The sequence below is a fragment of the Equus caballus genome, chromosome 14, assembly GCF_041296265.1.
Source record: "Equus caballus isolate H_3958 breed thoroughbred chromosome 14, TB-T2T, whole genome shotgun sequence".
In the NCBI taxonomy this organism is placed as follows: domain Eukaryota; kingdom Metazoa; phylum Chordata; class Mammalia; order Perissodactyla; family Equidae; genus Equus; species Equus caballus.
In genome coordinates this window covers 66,964,525-66,989,343 of record NC_091697.1, presented here as the reverse complement: position 1 = coordinate 66,989,343, position 24,819 = coordinate 66,964,525, and the positions used below count along the sequence as shown (strand labels likewise).

General features: G+C 39.2%; 1 protein-coding gene across 16 annotated transcripts in view; it reads left to right on the top strand.

The window, feature by feature from the left end:
• The window catches only part of SNCAIP (synuclein alpha interacting protein), a 138,645-nt gene that overhangs the window by 87,652 nt on the left and 26,174 nt on the right, over nt 1–24,819 (top strand). For 8 of the 16 annotated variants that reach the window (XM_070233188.1, XM_070233194.1, XM_070233192.1 and 5 more), the window contains exons 4-6: nt 11,601–12,469; nt 14,129–14,308; nt 19,736–19,849. In XM_070233188.1, coding sequence (XP_070089289.1) covers nt 11,601–12,469; nt 14,129–14,308; nt 19,736–19,849 — 1,163 coding nt within the window. Of the gene's footprint in view, nt 1–3,815; nt 3,858–11,600; nt 12,470–14,128; nt 14,309–19,735; nt 19,850–24,819 lie in introns of all 16 variants that reach the window. The other 8 variants (XM_070233184.1, XM_023617811.2, XM_023617806.2 and 5 more) reach the window with 2 other exon arrangements.

Below are 24,819 nucleotides of genomic sequence, written 5' to 3'. Positions count from 1 at the left end.
TCTTTTCTAAAATGCAAATCTGATCATGTCACTCCATGTTCAAAGCCAGGTAATGGTTTTCCAAGATGGTTCTCAAGATATACAATGGGAAACTCTTTATGTGACCTTCAAGGCCCTGAGTGATCTCCTGGGACCAGCAAGCTTCCTCTCATGCCACTCTCTCCCTGCTTTCTGCCTGCCAGTCACATCAAGGAACCTCCTTCAGTTCTTCAAATGTGCTGTGTTCTTTCACATGGGATGTCCTTCCCTTTCTCCTTTCAACTCCAAGTTAACCTCCTCAGGGCCCTTTTACCTGACTCCCTAGACCACCACCGTCCAATAGAAATATAATGCAAGCCATTTACATAATTTAAAGTTTCTCTAGTAGCCATATTAAAAAATATGAATAAACAGATGAGGTTAATTTAATAGTAGATTTTATTTAACCCAGTAAATCAGAGCTATTATCATTTCAACAAATGCTACTAGCCACATTTTATGTGCTGAATAGCCACAGGTGTCTAGTGGCTCCTGTTTTGGATAGTGCAAGCCTCGATTATATCAGCACCTCCCTCCAACTTATATTATTTCCTAATTCCCTATACTTTTCCTCTTCTTTAAATATCTGTTTTAGCATTATTAATAATGTGATGTTGGTTCAATATCAGTTTTCTCTAGTAGACTAAATAAAATCTCTTTTGGGTAATTTTGTTCATTATGGTATCTCCAGTGCCTGACACTGGTGCTAAATATATATATATCTGAGGTATGGATGGATGAAGAAATATGTAAAGAGGTGAAAGCTAGCCTTGCTTCTTTGGGTTTTGCATCATAATTGAAGATTGGGACATACCTTCTCTTTGTTTGGTTTGACACCTTGATCTTTCAGTTACTTTATCTATCTGCACCATCAAAGTCTTTCCTTCTCAGCTATCATCACCCTCATCATACAAACACTCCCTAATTATCTCCTATTTTAAAAAACAAGCACATAGTACCCCCTCTAGTGGCTTCTACCCACTTTCTGTGCTCTTTCCTCTCCTTCCCTCCACCCATTTACATCCAACCTGCTTTCAAGAGTTAAGGGAACCTCCGTCTCCAGTCCTCCACCTCCCATTCACTTAAGTATCTCCAGTATGACTTCCACCTCTCTAGGGAAGATCATGACTTCCATGGTGTCAAATCCATTGACACTGATATTCTCATCTTTCTTGGCCTCTTCCCATTATTTGAGACTATTGGCCGCACCTTTCTGGAAAGATTCTTCTTTCTTGGCTTTGTGATACCACTTCTCTCATTTTTCTCCTAACACTCTGACATCTTCTTAGTCTCTTTTGCAACTCCTCCTCCTTCTCTACTTGGCCTTTAAATATCCAAGTAGGACTTAAGTATTCCATAGGACCCTCTCTCCTCTCAATATCTTAAGTCTCTCTAGGTTGATATCCATTCTCATGGCTTCAAATGCCACTTACATTCTGCTGCTACTCACCCCAGTACTCTAGCCTCCTGTTTAATGGCCCACTCAGTATCTACATTAGATGTCTCATAGGATTTTGAAAAGGAATTCTTGAATCCTGCTTCCCAATATGTTCCTCCTCAGACTCCCCCCCTCAGTAAACGGCACTCAGTTTACTGAAACATCTGCTCAGCGACAAAAACCCAGAATTCTCCCTTTCCCTCACACTCCACATCAGTCCGTCACTAGGTCCTGAGTCTTTTGTGCTCAGAGTAGCTCTCCTTCCGTCCATTTCTCTCCATCTCAACAGCCACCCGCCAGGCCAGGCCACCTGTATGTTTGAAGTTAGAAGCCATGAACTAGTCTCACTTCTTTCTTCACCACCAATCCTTGACCACCCCAGGAATAACCTGTTTCCTGCAGAATAGGCAGAAGGATATATTTTAAAATAGAAAGCAAATCATTTCACTTCTCTGTGAAATCCTTCCAGGGATGCCCCACTTTAGTTAAAATATAAATCAAAATCATTGTTGTGGCCAATAAAACCCCCAAATGATTTGGCCCTGACAACCTGTACCAACTTGGTCTTCCATCACTTTTGCCCTCACTCAGACTGCTCTAGACATAAGAGTTATGGAACCTGCGAGATTGTCTCCTGCTTTAGGCATTTGCGAGTATGCGTCCTTCTACTCAGACCTTAGCAAAATTGTCTTTTCTCTTGCATTTTTCCCCAGATCCTCACATAAGTTCTTCTCATCTCCCAGCCCTTAGTTTCTCCTCCATGATCTGGCTTCTCAGCAGTTCTCGATTCCAATACCCTACTTGTTTTCTTCAAAGCACTTTGCATTTCATAATTTCTTATTCATCTCTATACTTGCTTCACTGTCTGATTCCCCCATGAGGGCAGGGATTATGTCTATTTCATTCACTTCTGCACCCCTGGAACCATGTGCACAGAAAGCATTCAACAAATGTTTGTTGAATGAATGAACCCTGTAAGAGTATTTTAGCATTCTGCCATTTACTCTTACACTTCTGAACAAGCTTTATGGTATTCCCATATCTCTTGCTTACGTTAGAAAAAGATTGCCACCTTTAACCAGTTGAAGGAATTGGCAGCTGAAAGAACAAATTCTTAGTGATATGGTGACTCTAAATTTAGGCTGATGCCACTGAGGATAAACAAAGTAGGAAATTCTTCCACTCAACTGTTTCTACGACAAGTTGTCATTAAAAACCATTTTCCTAACTTTGCTTCCACACAGAAGCTTCATAATCAGTGGTTACCAAAATCTAGGCAAAGAACAGTTTGGTATTTAGGTTAAAATGAATCTGAAATGAGTACAACCCGGTTTTGCCACTGGTTTCTGGGATTCCATTGCCTACATGTGACTCAAACAGAGAAAATGTGAATTGCGTGTTTAGGGAATAATTTTAATTGTGATAAGGCAGTCCTGTGGTGTTATGGAAAGAGAGCTGGAGTCAGGGAACCTCGGTCCTGGTTGAGCAGTCAGCATGCTGTGTAATTTTCCACATAACATTTAAAATCCCCTGAGTTCTCAAGTGAGAATAAATAAGAACTGCCCATCCATCCTGCAGAGTTGTGAAAACCTCTAATGAAATCATATGCTTGTCTTGTACTCAGAAACATAGAAAACTTTATACAAATATTTTGTATTAGCAATTTTAAAGTGTTAAATGGAGGAAATTTTAGGAAAATTCCAATTAAGAAATATCATTTCAAGGCATTCTTAAACCTAAGTCTTCTTTCCATTGTTTATAATAGTGCCTGTGAAGCGCATACTGAACTGCCCTGGAACACTGAGGAGGAGTGGCTCTGCCATTCATGTTTCCTGGGGGGAGCCTCTGTCTGTGCTTTGATTTGTCCAGCTATACCTGCCTTGTTCTCTCTGCAGCCTTGTAATTGAGAACCCCCGGCTCAGGCAGGAGCTCCCGTGGGCGGACCCTGTGGGCCTGCCAAGAGGAAGAGCAGGCTGTAGGCCAATGCTAGTTCTTCCTCCCATTTTTCCTCCCCTTGAGATCCTAAGGTGCATCCCTCTCAAAATGGGACCAGGTTTCACAGACTCACCACTTTGTTTCTCGTGGAAAATAGAATTTATTTAACTTTTAGCCAGAAAACAGTAGGGGGATAATCTGGTACCCCAAATACCTACCCCCTCTTCTTTCTCTTCTTCGTGTCTAAAGCTGTATTCCTAATGTGGATACATAACCCATATTTAGAAGTCAAATAAACAGGCTTTTTGGGAGGCATCAGTTGAAGATCGGGAGTAGAGGGTAGGGATTTTCCAACCCCCACCCCGTCTGCCTCCTGCTCTTTCTTACCAAAGACCAGTAACTTGGTGTTCTTTGTCCTTGACAGTAGATCAACACTGTAAAACATCGCCATCTTCAGTTAAAATTGGTAAGTGTGTTTCTACACTTTCCAGAAACTACACTGAGCTTGCTAACACTTCTAGAAACCACACTGAGCAAGCTCTCTCTTGTTTTGGCACTTCCCTGCTTGATGAGTCTTTTCACTGTCCCTTGATGTGTATCACTCTCTACAGTTCAGCACTGAGAGGGAGAGAAAGAAAGAAGGAAAGGAAACCTGGTAAATGGACCTGGAGTGAATACAAGACTTAATCCACTCAAGAGGTTTTGCTAATGTCAAAGTGAAGGTCAACATACTTTTTAGATGACAGAATAACTCTGAAATCATGTACTTTTTTCAGACCCACCAATTGCTATTCTATGTGAACTGTACTTTTGAAGCCCAAAAGTTTAAAGTTGTCAAAATATTGAGTCTGATATCATGATAGAACATGCCTCTTTCGTGAAGAAGTACCTTTTCTATCCAGTGTACTAAGGGCTTGAATATTTCTATGAATTTTTACAGAACAAAGAAGCGAGCAAAGATGGGGCACAAAGTTGCATGAGCAGATCTCATGTAATTCATACAATTCTGGGCAGAACTGGGAATAATGAAACATCAATCTAACACTTTCAACAGCTGCTTGGTATCAGTAGCCGCTTAAAGTAAGGAAGCTTAGAACCAAATCAATGAATCTTTTCTAACAGTATTTTAACGTCTTAATATGAATAAATCATTGGTTGATATTTTTATAGGAATAAAGTCCTCTACTTCCCCTTCAGCCTCACAATACCCTTAGTAAAGGGTCCGTGGCATCAATGAAAGGGATGAGCAAGCAAGCCCCTGGAAATGTTCCAGAAAGATGCATTCCTTGCACACATTGGCTCTTCCCAGCATAATGGCCCTACACAATTCTCCAAATCCAGAGTTAACTCAACCCTTGTTAGGATCACGTTACAGTTTGGTCTCCAAGGATAGTACAGAAGAACATCCAGCAAGTAGTCCTCACTCAAACTCCATAACCTTCTTCCTGTTATCATGAGATGGTAGAGGTCACCTGTCACCACTCCTTCCAGAGCCTGAGATGTTTACAATAAGTGGGCCCACTACAGATTTCAGTTTACATTGGATTAGGGAAACTCATGACTCTTAAGATCAACACTCCCAATCTTTCATAAAGTCCCTCCCTTAGGTGTAAAAATGAAATGTTGGAGAACTTAGAAGGTATGTCCTTGAAGGTGCCTAGGTTTCTAGTAGCTGTATACGTAGAGTGTATTGTTATGTACATTTTTAAGGCAATTACAGTTGAAGCTGACCATTTTGTTTCTCAAGGAAAATAGAATTTATTTAACTTTTAACAATACACAGTGGGAAACACTATTTTATCTTAAACACATACTCCTTTTCTTTCTCTTCTTGATGTCTAAAGTTAATTTTCTAATATATCCACATAACTCCATATTTAGAAGTAAAATAGGCATTTTCAGAGCCAGCATTGACGTTTAGTCTTGAAAATTGTATCCACTGTTGCAATAGAAAACTATCTATTATCTTTCTAAGAAAATACTAATTTATCAGTCCCAAGAGCCAGAGAGTTGTTCTGTGTCAGCAGTCAGCTTAGCCTCATAATTATAAATTTGTGAGGATCTGTTGAAAGACGTGGATCCAGAAGAATTATAGTGTTTCATAGTGAGTCACTCAGAATAAAGAGCCCTGTTATTTGTAGACATTCCATACAGTCATAGAAATTTAGAGGTGGATCAGGTCTTAGCAATCGTGTGCTCTAACCCCTTTATTTTACAGATGAAGAAATCGAGGCTCAGAACTTACTGAAGGGAATATATGAAAATATTTCAATATGCAGCACATCTTCAAATGTCTGAACATCTTCAGTAGCTTACTAACACTGTCCTTAAAATATTCAACACAATGTGCCCCAAATGTGGCAAGATCTACTCATTGTGACAAGACTCATATTTGTTTACTATACTTTGCATCTTTGGTCTAACATATTCCTTCCTGCCTGCCTGCCTGCTTTCCTTCCTTCCTTCCTCCCTCCTGCCCTCCCTCCTTTCCTTCGTCCCTTCCCCCTCCTTCCTTATTTCCCTCCCTTCCTCCTCCCTTCATTCATTCATTCATTCATTCATTCAAAGATTTACCCACTAAGCCCCAATACCTGAGAGATGCTGTGCTAGACAGAGGGTTGATTATAAACACAGGTAGGTTCACAAACAATCTTTGCCCTTAAGGAAGTTGGGAAAGAGAAGGTGAGACAAATGTGTGAGCAAATAGTTACAACAGAACTTCAGAAATGCCTCGCTCTGGTTGTAGGCAAGTATTATCAGGACACTCAGAAGCAAGGAGCGACAATTCCCTGGAAGACTCAAAGGAAGTACACCAAGAAGGTAACGTCTGAGGGGAATCTTGTCAGATGAACCTGCATCTCAGTCAGAGAAGGCAGCAAGGGCATTGTAGGAGAGGGGCAATTCGCCCAAAGGAAGAACATGGTGTATCCAGAAAGGGTGAGTTTAGCAATGGTGTGCAGGGAAAATTAATGATGTGAGAATGATGGGTGCTGAGATGAGAATAAATTAGAGAGGCCAGCCTTGGGGCATAGTGGTTAAGTTTTCAAATTCCACTTTGGCAGCCAGGGGTTCATGGGTTTGGATCCCAGGAGTGGACCTACACACTGCTCATCAAGCCATGCTGCGGCAGCATCCCACATACAAAATAGAGGAAGATTGGCACAGCTGTTAGCTCAGGGATAATCTTCCTCAAGCAAAAAGGGAAAGATTGGCAACAGATGTTAGCTCAGGGCCAATCTTCCTCACCAAAAAAAAGGAAGAAGAAAAATTAGAAAATAAATAAAAGAACTGCATCATACCATGCTAACAAATTTAGCTACTATCCTGAAAGCCAGAGTTTCCCAAACCTTAGTAATTCAAGTATTATTTCCACAATGTGTGTTATAGCCAACATCTACCTCATTTGTTTTTGCTTTACGTGTATACCACTTGTACTGTTATTTATTGAACATATTTTTCTAAAGTAACTTACTGTTAAACATTTTTTTAAAGAAACTTTATGTCAGTGTTGTAAATAGAAAACCAATGTCACTTGTAATAAATCCAAGGTCATCATTAAAATGAATGCTATGAAAATAAAACATTCTTGTTAACTCTTTGCCTGTGAAAGTCTCTGAGCCTAAGGCCTGCAGTCTCATTATTCTAAAGAGAGATTGTGTGTTTTGGAGAGGAGTTAAATTTATTGTAGCACAAAGTTGAAACTCCTTAAATTAATTAGGAGGAAGAAAGAGAGTTGAAAGTTGTAGTATAGCTTCCTCACTCTCTAAGCCAACAGTATTTAGCATGGTTCCAGTGTGCCATCTTCACGATACGGCATGAATGTGCATCCCACATAAGGGGAAATACTGTTTTACGCTGTACAGAGCCCCCAGAGGTTTTTGAGCTAAGAAGTGACAAAATCAGACTTTTCAGAAGAGGGATAACTCAGGACTGGAAAGGGAGACCAAGGGCAGCAGGAGGAACCTGGCAGAGGCTGTGGGAGGTTCCCAGTGTGGTCCAGTCAGTGTAATAGGATGAAGAAGAGGAACCATATTTGAGCGGGATTTCGGATCAGGCCACAGCAGGACTTGGTGCCTGAGGGATGAGGGGCAGGGGACAAAGAGAAGGGTCAACGATGCCTTCGAGACGGATTGCTTGGCAGACTGCATAAGTGGTTACATGATCCAGGCCGGGCGTACAGGAATATGTTTAAGGAAGACAGAATATGTGAGTGTGTGTGTGTGTGTGTGTGTTGGGTGAGGAGGAGAAGGGAGGAAGCAGGCAAGAGTGAAGGGGGATAAAACCCTTGGATTGTAACATGCTGCCTGTCACAAATACTTGCACACCCTAGGCTCGCATTAAATGCTGTTGAATAAATGGCTACATGTGGATGGTTAGCAGACAATTGGAAATACCTTGCTGGAGATCAGAGACATCCCAAATGGCAGTTAGGTTAGAAGAGATAATCAGGGCCTGTAAATCAGCCTCAAATACACTTTCATTTACCAACTAACCATTTTAGAAAATTTGTGACATAATCAAGTAGACAGGTTTAAGATATATTAAACATGTTTACTTTCATAAGATGTTAAAAATGAACCCATTCAACCAAAAGTCTTTAAGAACCTACTTACATAAAGCAGTTTGCTGGGTCCTTTGAGGGATAGAGAGAGAAATTAGACACAGACCCTGTTCTCACGGAGCTTGTAGAGATCTAAGAAGATAACAGATAAAATCTTCAGGGATTTAAAGTTGGTTATCATGTGAAGTATTTATTCACGATGTCCAGAAAACAAATTTAGCCTCAAAATCTTCCTAGTCACCATAGTTAATCGAACTTTGTTTCCATGTGTTATAAGAAATTTGTTATGGTGTTGGGGTAGAACAACAGTATAAATGAAACTTTGGGGTATATGATATAGTAATAAATTGGAGCCTTCTCGTGAAAACTTGTCAAATAATCCATTTCTCATGACTGGGATATTTTTCCCAATAGTCAAGACACAGACTAGAAAGCATTGATTTTACTCTCAGCCTAAAAAAGTCATAGATTTGAATAAGGGGAAGGGCAACAAGCCTAATGTTGATGCCCTTTCTTCAGTTTCGAGACCCTTCTGTGGAAAGAAGTGTTTTCATAAGACTCAGACAGAATTCATTTCCATAGAGCGTTCTTAATGGCTCCTGTCAGAACAAAACAGCTGGGAAACATATGGTATCCATTTCCCTGTATCACTTAGAAAAAATTTCACATGTAAATAAAGCCAACATAAAAGAGTAGCCCTTTGAACCCCTGACCTTATACAATACATAAATATATTGGTACAATGCACTCGTTGTATTGGCCCACTAAGTTATGTGGTTTTAAAATTTTTTTATTACATCCTGAGATGCACATTTTCAAGAAGTTTCAAAGAAATGAAGGTAATTGACAAAATATTAGCAGATACCATACCCAGTAATAAGTATCTATCTCAGAAATGTCAAGGAATATATATATATATATTTCCACTATATGTGAAGCTTTTCAGAAAATTGATGGGTAAAATTAAAGGCATAGTTATACTTTATAAACTCAATGTCTGAGTTTATCTCTCTGCTGTTTTAAATAAGTAACCATGTGTTTTTGAAAGAGAGAAAGGCTTGGCAGAAATTTTTGGCAGACATTAATTTTTCATAGCTTCACATTTTTAGGGAGAAAAGGACATATAAAGGTAGAAAAACTTTTAAATTTATAATGGACCAACTGGAATTAGTCTTTGACTTTGCATATTTACATTTCATAAATAACTTCAGAAAATCTAGCTCTCATCGGTGATTATCACTCCTCTGAGTTTATTAACAAGACTTTTGTCCCTTGTGAAATTAAGCTGTAAATCCCTCAGAAGGATGCACTTTGGGCATTTAAAAAGAGATTTAATGCGTTGTATAAAGTGAGAGTCAAATTCAAATACTAGCATTTGTTAATTGTCTGCTCTGTGCCAAGTACTGTGTACATATAAGAACCAGAGCCAACAAAAAGGGAGAGGAGCAGCAGCTTAAGAGCATCCACATACCTTCCTTCCTTTCTGGAACATTCCTTGTTAATACCTGTTCTTTACTGGACAGAATCCAGGTCGCCGTCTACAGCTCATAGTATTCTCTTCTTAGATTCTAAAATGCCAGAGCTTGAAAGGCCTCAGAGGAGGACAGCTTCATGAAGACCCTCTGAAACCCCATGCAAAACTGTGGTCCATTTGGGGGAAAGAACCCACCCACCAACAGTTCTTTACCGTTCAGGCTCAGAGCACTCTCACTTCCTTGTCCTGGTTCCAGAACTCCTCTGAATCCTTTTAGAGCACATCCCAATAGGAAAAAGAATGACCAGTGTTCTAAATTTGGGGAACTTTTAGTAACTAGCATGCCACTTTCACCCCAAGAATCAGTGGTAGCCAGGGATTGTCACAGAAGTTACAGGCCTGAGTACACCCTCTCTCAGGTTCTTTTATTCTTTGATTGTGCCCAATAGCAAAGAACAGACACAAACATAGGCTTTGGAGTTAAATACTTCCCACCTGCTGCTGTTCCAGAAGAGGAGAGAGAGATGGGAGGTCCCTGCTTGGAGGGGATGTCCTGAAACCTCACATCTTTGATGGGGGAATGGTGTAAACTAAGGGGAAGGGGAGTTTGTTGTTAGCGCTGTTGAGCTGATTCTGTCTCGTAGCGACCCTGTGTACAGCAGAATGAACCCTGCCCGGTCTTTTTGCACCACCTCTAACCTTCTAGCACTGTATCAGACAGTGCTCCCCTGCTATTCCTAGGGTTTCCATGGCCAATTTTTCAGAAGTGAGTGGCCGGGTCCTTCTTCCTAATCCATCTTAGTCTGGAAGCTCCGCTGAAACTTGTCCACCATGGGTGACTCTGCTGATATTTGAAACACCAGTGGCAAAGCTTTCAGCATCGCAGCAACATGCAGCCACCACAGTATGGCAACCAAAAGGTGGGTGGTGTGGTTCCCTGCCCAGAAATGAACCTGGGCTGCGGCAGTGAGAGCCCGGAATCTTAACCACTAGAGCACCAGGGCTGGCTGGAAGGGGAGTAGGAATCCATAAATCAGTGTCCTGCAAGTTTCCAAGGGTGCCGGGTCATCTATCATCTAGTCAAGGGAGTGTCCCAGAGAGGAAGCGGTATCCTCATGGCTGAGGAGACTGTTGTTTCTCCATCATCCTGCACCGAGAGGAGGCACAGGGCAGCCTTTCATGTGAGGTTAACTGGGAGAGAAGGTGGTGCTTCTTATCTTTCACTTCCAGATGTGTTACTGTTTCACTTACACTCCATCTCAACCAGACACTTACTCAAATGCAAACTGTACAATCTTTAACCTTTGCACAAAAATGAGAAAAAAAAAACTAGTCTGCCTACCTCACCCTCCCTTTTCAACTTCCTCTCCTCCTGTTTATTTCCAGCTTTCCCAGCAATGGAGGACAGCATTGAATCTTAAAGAGCATGTTCCATTGTGAAGTGTTAGTGCATTGTGTTGCTGTGTCATATTCCAGAAAGCACCATGAAATGCCCCTGAATGATAGTTGACCGGGATACTCAGTCTTCAGTGGGGTGAACTCAACCGTGGCTTCTCTCCCATAAGCCAGTCAGCTCCTGACCACTTCATTCCTTCCTTCTGTTCTTGCCCTAATCCAGCTAATGAATCACCTAGTGAATCATCCAGTAGGTCACAGTTTTATGTTTGCCCGATACTAAGCAATTTATCCCTTCTTTATATTGGACTTCTTAAGCTTTAGGGGTGTACACATGTGTGTGTGTGTGTATGCACACATGTGTGTGTACCTCCTCATTCCTCCCTAAATTAGTTTGGAAATTCGCTTAACACAGAGGATCCCATCCTCCAATTCTGTTTTTAAGGGTGGTGACAAGTATCAAAATACTGCTAGGGAGGTGTAACTATCCAGGGAATAAATCTAAACATCTATCTGGGTTTGTCTTCCTTAGCTGTCTGCTTTTACCATTTTTACTACTTTAATTAATTTTGAGCCAATATCTCATAACTTTCTTTTATCATTCAGTGTTTTCCAGTGGTGAGTATGAACTGTTTTATGATACACTTTCTTTCTAAGTTGTCCCCTTATACAGTGGCTTGCTTTGAGCATAACTTGAGTGGACCATGTCTGCCTGCATGGCCAAGATATTTTCAGTATTTCAACTTAACCATCTCCTCTTTTAATTTATTTTAAAACAGTTTCTAGCTCTAGCTGGAATTGTGGCGTGTCCACTCTTATTACAAACACGCAAAAGCCCACGGGAATCGCTGATGTATACAGTAAGTTCCGCCCCGTGAAGAGAGTTTCCCCACTGAAACATCAGCCAGAGACTCTCGAGAACAATGAAAGTGATGACCAAAAGAACCAGAAGACGGAGTACCAGAAAGGGAGTGAGTCTGACCCAGGCCCCCAACCTGAGGAGCTCAGCCCTGGAGATAGAGAAGGCATCCCCCAAAGTAAGAGCACGGAGCCCAGCACATTGCTGGGCGAACTGGAGCATTATGACCTCGACATGGATGAGATTCTGGATGTGCCTTACATTAAATCCAATCAACAGCTTGCCTCTTTTACCAAGGTGACTTCAGAAAAAAGAATTTTGGGTTTATGCACAACCATCAATGGTCTTTCTAGCAAAGCCTGCTCTACAGGAACTCCTGAGAACTCTCCATCCAACATGACACCATTTTGTGTTCTTTCTCCTGTGAAAAGCCCTCACTTGAGAAAAGCATCATCTGTCGTCAGAGACCAGCAAAAGCTCTCCACTGAAGAAGCCGAGAGCTCACCTCCTCTAGTTAAATGTGGCTCTGCATATGAGCCTGAAAACCAGAGTAAGGATTTCCTAAACAAGACCTTTAGTGATCCACATAGTCGAAAAGTTGAGAAGGCAATGCCAGACTGCCAGCTCAGGGCCTTCCATCTGCAATCCTCAGCAACAGAAACCAAACTAGAAGAGCAGATTGGTGGCATGAACTGGACCAGCTCCCAAGGCCCAGAAGAAAGGAGTGAATATCTGAAAAAAGTAAAAAGCATCTTGAACATCGTTAAAGAAGGACAAATATCTCTCCTGGTAAGTATGATATAGTTCAAAATACATATTAATAATCTAGACTCCAATTTTATCAGCTCCTTTCATTACTAACAGAATGATGAAGCATTTGTTCCCATTCTTATTTAGTCTTTACTTGTGACTTTGGTTGGTTGATGTGACTTTTGAGTTTTAAAATAAAAATTAGGAGGTTAGTGCAGGGAAAAACAAATGGCTTTAGAGAGAGTGTTATTTCACTTTAACTTTGCATGAATTCAACTGGAATAAGGACACTTAATCTAAAACAAAAACAAAACAGAAAAAGCCGCGCACTTTCTTTAACTTGAATTTCAATGTCTACCTTTTTGCTTTTCAAATGATCCCCATGCTCTTACTTAGTTATTTGTGGGGATGTCAGTTCCTTGCTGATGGTAGACCTGCCAGATATGTGAACAGAGGGTCTTCTGTTTTATCCTGATCGTTATTCAAAAGAGTTGGACGAAAATGTTTGAAAGCACTTGCAGATAGGAGCTTACACTAGAGCTTGATTGCCCTCTGACCCACCTGGAGTTTTTACTTAGTTCCAGCTCTGCCTGTCTAAGGAGCATGAAGAAGCTTTTCCAAAGACTCTACATGCAGAGTAATATGATGTAATAACAGTCTATTCTGCTTAGGCTCAGAGAGAGCTAAACTGAAATCACACCCCATCTGCCTGCATTGTTCTTTTCTGGCTTCCAGACTTAGATCAAACAGTAGCAAGTGTGGGCTGATACTATGATGTTAATTAAAGTTTCATTCAAGAAAATCATCACATCTTGACAGTGTGATTCTACTTAGGGTAAAGCCATACATAGATATATACAATATACTTGGTCTATTATCACAAATCTGATTGTTGCAATAGGATGATATGATTGAACAATTTTACTAAATAAAGTAATAACTTTTTTTCTCCTAAAAATGTCTTCTCCATTTATCTTGGCTCTTCCTCTCTATTTCTTTTTGTTTCTTTCCTTTCATTTGTCCTTCCCATGTTTTCCTGTTTCCCAAATGGTAACACCTCTCAGTTTACCCAACAGTCTTTGTCAACCAGTTCATACTCAGAGGACTGAACTTCACTAGAGATGAGAAAAACCAAAGGCCAGGTAGCGTCCAGGTGCCCCCAGGAGTTTTTGTGGGGATGAAAGTGTCTAGAGGTACCACCATGGAAGCACTAGTTGCTGCAGTCATCATGGAGCTTGCAGTCAAAGCCACTTCTCCATAGTTCAAGGCAAAGCAGATGGTTGAGACAAGTAGTTCATTCACTCAACACGCAACAGGGAATATAACACAGCCTGGTCCTCAGGACTTAAAAGTCGAGTGGAGGAGACAGACAGGGAGCCTGCCAGTTACCATAAATGTCATTGAAGTTGCTTAGAAACCCAGCTTGGAGCCCCCACAAGCTCGCTGACTTATCCCTGTCACCATGGCTCACGGGAAGATAAGTCTCTTGGGCATTTGTGTCCTAAAGCATAGTATAACAAAAAGCATAGTGGAAAATCATTAGAATTAATAGCAAGGAATTCTGACTTACTAGTTCCGCATAGCTACCACGCAAGCTTCTAGCAGCTCATCTCTTCTTCCTGGTGCCCAGAGCAAAACTCCCTCAGCATCTCATTCTGATTTATTAACTTAAGTTTTCTACTCTTACTATTTGTACAGCCACACCTAGCTGCTGACAATCTAGACAAAATTCATGATGAAAACGGAAACAATCTCTTACACATTGCCGCATCGCAGGGACACGCAGAATGTCTGCAGCACCTCACATCTTTGATGGGAGAAGATTGCCTCAGTGAGCGAAATGCCGAGAAGTTGACTCCAGCAGGCCTGGCCATCAAGGTGACTGGTTGGGAGCTGGGCCCTCCACAGCTAAAAGTTGGAGTTCTATTTTTTAAGATTCCTAGTGAGCTAAAGTGTTGGAATGGAGAGAGAGGAGTGACATACCAAGCAAATAGTGAATGAACATATTACATTTAAGAGATTAATTATTTCAGTCCCTAACTGCTTTGAGATTTTGAGACTTCATTCCAATTTATTGTGCAATGAGAGTAAGCTTCAAATAATTTAATAAAGAAAGGAAAATGACCTGTTGTGGTTCTAAGAACCTTTTGTTATTCATGGTGACTGCAATTTGGATTCTTAACCACACCTGGCTCTTTGCAGGACTGTTTCATTTTTTCCTAATGCGAGTATAATGAGCTAGACAAATGAGGAAAAGGTGTATTTTCAGGGATGATAGCACTCAGGAGTATTTCAGGTAATAAAGTGGGCTTCTAATGGATCACACTGGAGGATTAAATGTTTTCAGTATCAGGAGTTGTTTAGAATATCAGTGCAGAGTCTGAGTTTAGCTGTTAGCGCACTATGCTGTCTGTCAGAAACTACATAAATGAATGCCAACTGGGATAGAGTTAAAACCTAGAAACTGTGACACAGGAAAACATGGTCTTTTATAGCATTGCAGTGAGTGCCTCTGTAAAATCTAACACATCACTAGAAGGTTAGCTATTAAACTAAAATTACTTTTAAGATCTTTGGCAAATAAATGTGGAATTCAGGCAAAGTTAGTAGAAAGCCAGAGTGAAGTTCTGGGAAATAGAATACATTTTGTGCTTCTGCATATGTACTTTGCTTTACATAATAGTCATACCTTCTAAAAGATGAATATTTATAATTTTTATAAATGGAATTATATTGAAATTTACCAGGGGAACTTGCTAGTTAAAGAAATCTACTCATAAATTCACTAAGGAACATGTTACATTTTAAAAACAAGCCATTGCTGTCCTACTCCCAGTATATCTTTTATGCAAATATGAATTTTTGTTTCTTTGATCTATTTACTATTCAGTACAGTTGTGTATGTTAAAAAATTGTTTTCTGTTTTATTTAATTTTACTCAATGATAGGTATTATTTCAAAGATAGTATAGAAAATAACATTTTTTTATAAAGTAAAAAATCTATGACCCTGGTGAATATAGTTTTCTTTGAGTTGTGAATGATCAATGTCAAATTAAGAGCTGAACTTCAGACAGCCATCATGAAGAAAGAGAAATCAAATATGAAGTCAAAGTTTAGCATAGTTGAGTTTAATAATGTGTACTGTTGACCAGGTACTGTGTTAGGCAACAGAAATGCAAATTTGAATGAGGCATAGTCCCTTTTCTTAAGGAGTGGATAGCCTGGTGGCTATAGCAGGTAAGTTATCAGTAATGCAAGTGCGGGATGGCAAATTCAGGATCTAGTCCTCTGTCAGAGTCCTGTGGGAAGCTAGGGGTTGCATCTGGTCATCAGTGGGCATGTGTTAGTGATGAAGAAAATATTCTTGCAATGCCAATGAATGTTGACATCTGCCTTGCCATTTTAGTGTTTATAAAATACTTATAACTTATAATTTATATTAAGTTTTCCTGACTAATGGTAGAATATATATATAAAATATATTTTAACTGCATAGTTGGATGAAAAAGTGTTTTTCTTAATATTTATGCCTTATGTGCTTGTTTTGATAGATTAAGAATCTTCATGTTTGTCAATGAGTACACACTTCTGGTTATAAGATAATTAAGTTCTGAGTATCTAATGTACAGCATGGCTATTATAGTTAATAATGCTGTATTATATACTTGAAAGTTACTAAGATAATAGATCTTAAATGTTCTCACCACAGAAAAGGAATGGTAATTATACCATGTGATAAATGTGTTAGCTAATCCAATGGTGGTAAGTATTTTGCAATATATGAGTGTACCAAATCAACACATTGTATACCTTAAATGTACATAATGTTATATGTCAATCAAATCTCAACAAAGCTGTAAAAATAAATTAAAATTTATATAAAAAGGCGGAAAAAAAAAAGAATCTTCAAAGTAGGAAGATATGCAAGAACTTAGTTGTCATTAAGCCAGCCCCGAGTATAAACTCTTTCTACGGTATCTATATTAAGTGTTCATTCATTTTTAAACTCCTCCAGTCAACATAGTATTGCCATCATATAATCAACATGCAAACTTAAACAGCAGATTTTTTTTGTTTGTTTTAATGAAGAATACAAATCAAACCCATAAGAACCATAAGAACTCATATCAAACCTCGAAAGCTTTTATAGATTTGGGGCCTCAGGCTTTTCATGCGTTACTTCTGGACAATGATTTGAGAAATGGAAGTGTTCTTCTTTCCCTTCGTTTAATCTAGAATTTACAATGGCAGTAAGTACAAATATTTTATAACAAGTGCCACCCCTTTTGGACATCTGTCCTGATACACGTCCTGCCTCAGACCATGTATTTTGATGGATATTGATACAGTTGAGGGGTCCTAAGAAGTCATCATTCTTCCATTTTAGGACCTTGTTTTGAACACCAGTAACTGACTGGTGGTGTTTCACCTCATTAAGCATAGTTCTGAGAGCCCTGCTGTCATTAAAGACAAACAAACTTGGTACAAATGGGCAGAAGTTGCTCAGATAATATGGCTTGGCTGACAGGAAGCAGAGATAGGGTATCAAATAAAGATTACCTTAGAAAAGGACCTTTGAAGTCATACCAAGGCTTAAGAACATCTCTCTCCATCTCTCAAACTCCTTAAATAGAACATAATAAATTCTTGCCAGTTACATGCAGAATTTATCAAGTGTTTTCTGGGGCACCCAACACTAGATACTGTGGGAGTTCAGGGCATTATTGAGTGCCCTTTGGGAATAGTTAAGCAAAAGAATTGGAAAGAAAGATTTCTATCAGGTGAGAGCAGTGAGTTTTCTAAAATGAGGCCAGTACAAGAAATTATTTTAGGAGCTAGACAGACTTGGAATGAAACAACGTTAATTCCTTTTTCATACTCATTCAGTCCTTCTGATTAAGATCAAAGATAAAATGTTGGTTTGGTGAGAAAATTACTTCAAACACATGACCTACTGACCTTCCCCTTTAACATACAGTGATTGACCCCAGGTTCAGAGACTTCAGCAGGCAAAAGTCTGCCATAATTTAATAACAGTTTTTGTTTTCTTGGTGTTTCTATTTATTGCAAATGATATTGCTTTCAAATTCATAGTTTTTCAAAAATTTTGTTTGTTTAAATGTTGCTTCCCTGAATAACTAAACCTAACAGAATGTTCTACAGCAGAATACACATTCTTCTCAAGTGCACATGGGACATTCTAGATCGTATGTTAGTCCATAAAACAGATTTTAATACATTTAAAAGGACTGAAATACAAAGTATGTCGTTTGACCATAATGGAATGCAATTAGAAATCAGTAACAGAAGGAAATTTGGAATATTCACAAGTATATGGAATTAACACCCTCCAGAATAATCATTCTATCAAAGAAGAAATTGCAAGGGAAATTGGAAAATATTTGGAGATGAATGAAAATGAAAATGTGAATACCAGCATTTAAGGATGCAGCTAAAGTAGTGCTGAGAGGGAAATCTGTAGCTGTAAATGCTTATGTTAAAAAAAAGAAGAAGAAAGATCTCAAGTCAATAGGCTAAACTTCTACCCTAGGAAACTAGAAAAAGAAAAGCAAACTAAAATTCAAAGTAAGCAGAAGGAAGGAAATTAAAAAATTCAAGTGGAAATAAATGAAATAGAGAATAGGAAAACAATAGAGAAAATCAACCAAGCAACTCCTGGCATGCTCAAATTGAGTAATGTAAGGAAGGTCGATGATGAAGGTTTCATACACAAAACGAAGGTGGGTGGACCTGAGAGGGAGAGAGCTGAATAGGGCTGGTTGACTTTTGACCTTTTACTGGTGGAGGAACTGAGCTGGCCAGTGGCAACCCCTTAATAAGGAGCCAGGAGCAGAGGGGACCTCAAAATCACTCTCCTTTCCTGGTCTCCTGCCACCACTCTCCATTAACCAAACCCAGCCAGAATCCAGGGGCAAGGGGGCCAGTCCATAATGATCAGCCTCCCTTGGCAGCAAGGAGGGCAGAGAAGGGAGAAGATCTATCTGAATGGGGCATCAGGGAGCTATTCAGCACACACCTGATCATGCTAGATACCCCAAATGGAGAGAATAGACTCTGCATGTGAATAGTTGGGAGTTAACTGCTTGAAATTCCATAGGAGTAAGTGAAGAATGAGGAGATCACTTCCTCTGTCTTGTCTTTACAATAGGCTTCCCTGACTCTATGCATGCAGTAGCTCTTTTCTTCTGTGCTAAGGTCCCACACTGTGCAGACCAGGAAGACAGTTGAAGGTCTCATTTGTCTTATGGAGTTATTGTGAGGCTCTAAGAGAGCATTCAAACAGTTTAAGGTCACAAGTATTGTGTGCTTAGTAAGCTGACATGCTTTCTCTCATTTGATCTTCACAGTAACTTTATGAGGTAGTTACTTCTATCCTTGCTGTTTCACAGATGAGAAAATTGAGTATCAGAGAGGTAAGTTAACTTGTTCAAAATCTTGTAACCAAGTGGTGGATTATGGATTTAAATCCATTCCGAAGTCCGGGTCTTACTCACTAGGTTATATAGGTCATAACTGCCTTCCTGGTTTGCACAGTGTGGGATTGCAGCACACGAGAAAAGAGCTCCTGGGGGCGTGGAGTCAGGGAAGCTATTATAACAACAAATCAGAAGCTTCAGCGAAGGTAGCATCTGAGCCAGTATAATAGGATTATTTTCTCTTTATTTTGGAATCCTAACATTCAACTTCTCAAGGGAAAAAGCTTATTCTGAGAGTTAATGGATAAACAAATTGTGGTATGTTCATATGATGGAATACATCTCAGCAATAAAAAGGAATAAACTGTTGATTGAAGCAGTAGAGAAGGCCACATGCAAAAGAGTACATACTCTATTCTATGGTGATAGAAATCATATCAGTGCTTGCCTGGGGCAGAGGTGGCAGGGATGAGAGCAAAGGAGTACTAGAAGTTTTGGGGGGTGACGGAAATATTCTATGTCTTGATTGGAGTTGTAGTTACAAGACAGTATAATATATTTGTCAAAATTTATCAAACTGTATACTTAAAAAGGATATATTTTATAGTATTCAAATTATAGCTCAATAAAGTGATTTTAAAATAACTGATTAAAACTATGAAAACCTATTTAAGCAAAAATTCTGCTTTTGATTTAGAGCCAAAACCACAAATCAGAACTATAATAGGTGATATATTTATATTGTAAATAAATTAAGCCAGATATAAAAGCCAAAATTCATGTGATGTCTTCCCTTGATAAAATTACCATCTATGAGGTATTTTTCAAAGCTGAATTACCTTGAATTTCTTTCTTTTCAAATCTAGAATGGTCAGTTGGAGTGTGTACGCTGGATGGTGAGTGAAACAGAAGCCATTGCAGAATTGAGTTGTTCTAAGGATTTTCCAAGCCTTATTCACTACGCAGGTTGCTTTGGCCAGGTATGAAGAATTTTTAATTATCAGATTTATAAGCAATCATATTCACTGAAGTTTTTGTGTGTGTATGTGAGGAAGATTCACCCTGACCTAACATCCATTGCCAGTCCACTTTTTTTGCTTGAGTAGGATTAGCCCTGAGCTAACATTTGCGCCAATCTTCCTCTACTTTGTATGTGGATGCCTCCACAGCATGGCTGAGGAGTGGAGTAGGTCTGCACCCGGGATCCGAACCTGTGAACCCTGGGCCTCCGAAGCAGAGCGCACGGAACTTTAACCACTTGGCCATGAAGCCGGCCCCTCGTTGAAATATTTTTTAATGAAAAAATGTTTTAAACAACATAAATATTTCATAGGAAGATATTAGATAAATAATGAAGCTATATCCATATGACAGAATTTACAAGAAACTGTTCATTATATAATAAGTTAAATGTATGATACAAAACTGTTCCTGTTAGGGGCCTGCCCAGTGGTGGAACAGTTAAGTTCACACGTTCTGCTTCAGCGGTGCAGACATGGCACCGCTTGTCAAGCCATGCTGTGGCAGGCGTCCCACATTAAAGTAGAGGAAGATGGGCATAGATGTTAGCTCAGGACCAGTCTTCCTCAGCAAAAAAAGGAGGATTGGTGGCAGATGTTAGCTCAGGGCTAATCTTCCTCAAAAAAATAAATAAATAAATAAATAAATAAATAAATAAATAAATAAATAAAACTGTTCCTGTAATTTGGTACCAGATTTGAATTTTGGAGAAAGAGAAATAGATAATGACTAGAAAAAAAAGTCACAACATGTTTATAGTGGCTATCACTAAGAATGGAATTACAAGTGGCTTATATTTTCCTTTTGTATTTTTCAATATTTTTCAAATTTTCTACAATGAACATATTGAACTTGTGTCAAAAATAAAAATGATAAATTGCTTGAACCCCAAATTAAGAAAAAAATCTTTAGTAAGACATTAATCAAGGAAGTCTCCCTCTATTAAAGATGAGTAGGCACACTAACTAGATGGGTCTCAGTTACAACCAATTTCTACGTTAGGAAATGCCAGTGTGAGTCACTGATGTACGCAGATCACAATCCAGTGTGTGGAGTAAAAAACTCATCACTAACTCCCTTTGAGGGGGATGAGTATAAATTATCTTTAAAAAAAATTGAAACCACAAAATGCCAATCTCAGTCTGAAAAAAAATAAAGTCAGCACTATATTAAAATTTGTTTGTGGCAAAGAAAATTGCTTCTCATGCATATAACCGTATCCCCTTTGGCTTCATAAACTTTCCCAGTGGCAGTAAATTGTGGTATTGTCAACAAGAGATTATGCTTTTTCAAGCATGACAATCTCAAGTTCAAAAAATAGAGTTGGAGAATATTACCACAGTGGTTCTTTAGCAGGAGTCATGTTAGGTGATAGTTTTTTTGTACAGTGGTAACTTCGATTAATATATATATTAATATATGCTGTTTTCTACATGTGCCAACCACCATGCCATTGGATTTTGTGTACATCATCTGACTTGTTCCTTAAAGCAACCTTATTAGATCCTGTTGTTTTTATCCTCATTCTATAGATGAGGAGACTGAAGAAAGTTAAGTGACTTGCACATTGTCTAATGGCCAGTAAGAGCAAAGGCTGGATCTCAACTCAGGTCCTCTGACTTCAAGGCCAGATTCTGTTTGGTCTCTATCTGAGTAGATAATTTGTATAGCTTGTTTACAGTGGCATTCATATAGCTGAAGACGACTTTGTACAATTTTATCTAACACATTGTGATATGTAGAGTACCTTAACAGCTCATTGAAGAAGTGAATACCTATACTAAATTTGTGAAATGAAGAAAGGAACGGGAAGAACATTTAAAATTTGTAAAAGCCACTGTCTTTGAAAAGATTACTCCGTTTTATTTGTGCATTGTACTTATGAGCCTCAGCCATGGTGGCCCACAAACAACCATAATAGTTAATCAGGATTTGCAGAGGATGCTCCTTTTTGCTTATCCTAGCAAAGGAGAGAATAGAATTTTCAAATGACCAAAGGAATTTAATCATTTGATGACTTTCATAAATCATTTTCAGTATAAAATGGAATTTTATTCTCAAGTTGTCTGAATAATTGTTTCATGTCTCTGATTTCATTTGCTTATATAAAGTCTAATGAGGAATTTTAGATATCCATGGAAAGGCTGCCTGCGCTTTTGCTAGAGCTTGCCAAAGAAAAGGAGGAATGGATTGCATTGCTGTTCTGAGACTCTAAGTAAATAACTGGGCATCCGGCATTCTTTGTCTTGGGAAATGTTGCTTATATGTGCCAGTTTCTTTATTCAACTATCACAGCAGGTTTCTCATAATTTTGAAGCTATTAGGACAGAACAAAAGAAAATTCCCTTTCTAGGACTGGTTGGGTGATAGTGTGGCTTACTTGGCTGGACTAGAGAAAAATATGGAAATGAGTGACCTATGTGAGGAGCTGTGTCAAACATTTGTTTCATGCTAGTATCAGTCTTCAGATTGTTGTTTCAAGCTGATAAGCATTTTTCATGACCTGAAGTACAGCTTTGAGCAGAGTAGTCCAGCACTGCCCTTAGGAGAGCATTCCTACCCAAGTGGAAAATGGAGAAGCCCATTAGAACTGCGAATTCTGTCCAGCCATCCTACATCCGCTACAGCCACTTATGTAACAGATAACCTGTGGAGATGCTGAACTTGGAACCATTACAAGGCTAATATTTTCACAAGGAAGACTGTTATTGAACAGTTTTCTAATGGATTCAGCACATGCAAGTTTTTCTACATCAAGCAGGCACTTGAGTGTGTTCTGGTTTTGTTTCTTCAGTAAATACTTCTGGAAATGATAGTACAGTGGAAAATTCCTCTCTTGGTTTATTTTAGTTGCACTCTGCCCCTCATATAGATTCTTAAAGAATAGGCTCCATTTGACTCCCTACTTGTATCCTTTTTCCTGTAAAAATTACCTTTAAAGACTCCAGTACCACAGAGTAGCCAGCAGTTTTTAGTGGTCTCCTGGAGTGACAGATCTTTGGGTGAAAAGAATTGATTTTCCTCATCTTGACACATGAAGTCTCAGAGGGTGCAATTATTTCATTGCCTGATCATACCTAGCAGAACTAGCCAGAGGGAGCGTGAAGGGGAAAGCCCTGGGGAGACTCAAGGAAGAAGCAGAAAGTGTCCTCCGATAGGCTTGCTTTGCTGTCCCTTGAGAGAGTTGTTGCTGGTGAAACAATTGAGACAGAATTGTCTCAAGCCAAAGCTACCGCCTGTGTAACTTGGCCTGTTTTATTCGAGCTTGAAGGTTCAAACGGTCTTGTCCATGCTTCCAGCAAAGCTCTTGGCCTCGGCTGCTTGGGGGCTTCGGCCTGTTCTGCCTTGGTCATTGGCTCAGTGGGCTCTGTGTTACTTTCAGCTTCAAACCTAGGACCATTTTGTTTATGAATCCTTCATGTGACTTTTGGTCAGGAGATTCTGCTACAAAAACAACCTCCATCATAGCATTGAGCATTTACCAAGAGTACCTTTGCCTACACTGTCTTGTTCATTCCCCATTTTAAATATCTACCCTGATACAGACCAAAAAAAAAAAAAAAAAGGCACTTTTTGAAAAGAGAAAATGCTCAACAATTCTTACCAATGGTCATGCACAGCGATAGGCATGCTGGTAAGGGGGATGCTTCCACAGGTTGCATGTTATTGTTTTTCCACAGTTGACTTTAAAAAGGGGAACTATTCTATGGACTATATTGTTTCACTGTCATGGGATAGAATTTAGTAAACAACACTGAAAGTGCCGCAAATAGAAAAATCTTTGATTAGCATTGAGCATGCATCTGCTCTCTAAGGACTGATCTTTGAAAAAGCATAACCAACAAAGCTCCACAAACCCACAGACTAATGAGCAGTTAACTGTGATTTCTGTGACCCAAAGGGTGCAAGAAGAGCGTGTCCTTTACAGAGGCAGGGGTCACGGGGCATTGTACAGTTGTGGATATTCATACTTAGAAAACAGAGTCATGGAGAACACTGGCTCCTGAGTGAGGCTGTCTGGGTTTAAATCCTGGCCCTACCGCTTACCAACTCAGTGGCTTTGGATACGTTTATTTTTTTAAAAAAGAAAAGGTCTCCCTGGACCTCATCTTTAAAATGGAGATAATGGGACCTTCCTCACAGGGTTGTTCGGAGGACTAAATGAGAAAAGCCACATGAGGTGTTGCCTGTTGCTGACACATAGTAGACACTAGATAAATGTTTGCTTTTATAATTGTTGTATATCTTCCAATTTATTATTTTTTACTGCTATCAATATTATTTAGTTTTTTTACTTCACTATAAGTAAAGTATAAGAGAAACCTGGCAAAGAATTATTTAGGCCTTAACCTATTTAATCAATTCTTAGATGTACTTTTTTTTCACATTTTACTATCTCTGGATTCTACATTTATTGTACAATAAATGACGTTATGAAATTATTGCTGACCATTTTTAATATTTTAATATCTCAAAAAATGGAATGGATCTTACAACTGATAGCGTGTTAGATTTGATGATCTGTGATGGCAGACAAAGCTGCCTCCTTTGGAACTTATGGTTGTAGAGATTTTACTGATACCAGTCATAAATCTGTTGCATACTTTTCAATTACATTTTTTCTTATACTTCATCCAGCAAATCTCATAAATTGTATGTATTAATTGCCTCTTTAAACAAATTAGATTGCCTTAAGAACACACAACATAGACCATTAAAACAGGTTACCAAAAGAGCAGAAAATCCTCGGAAGAGGAAACTGGGATATGAAGGAAGTTTTCAGTCAATAGATGAAAGCTGAATGGATAGATGACTGTGTGAGTGGATGGATGGAATGTGAGTTAGAGAGGCATTCTGGGAAACAGAAATAATACGGAAGAGCCTCTCCATCCATATGACTGAATTGGATATTTTCTGAAAGCAATATTTA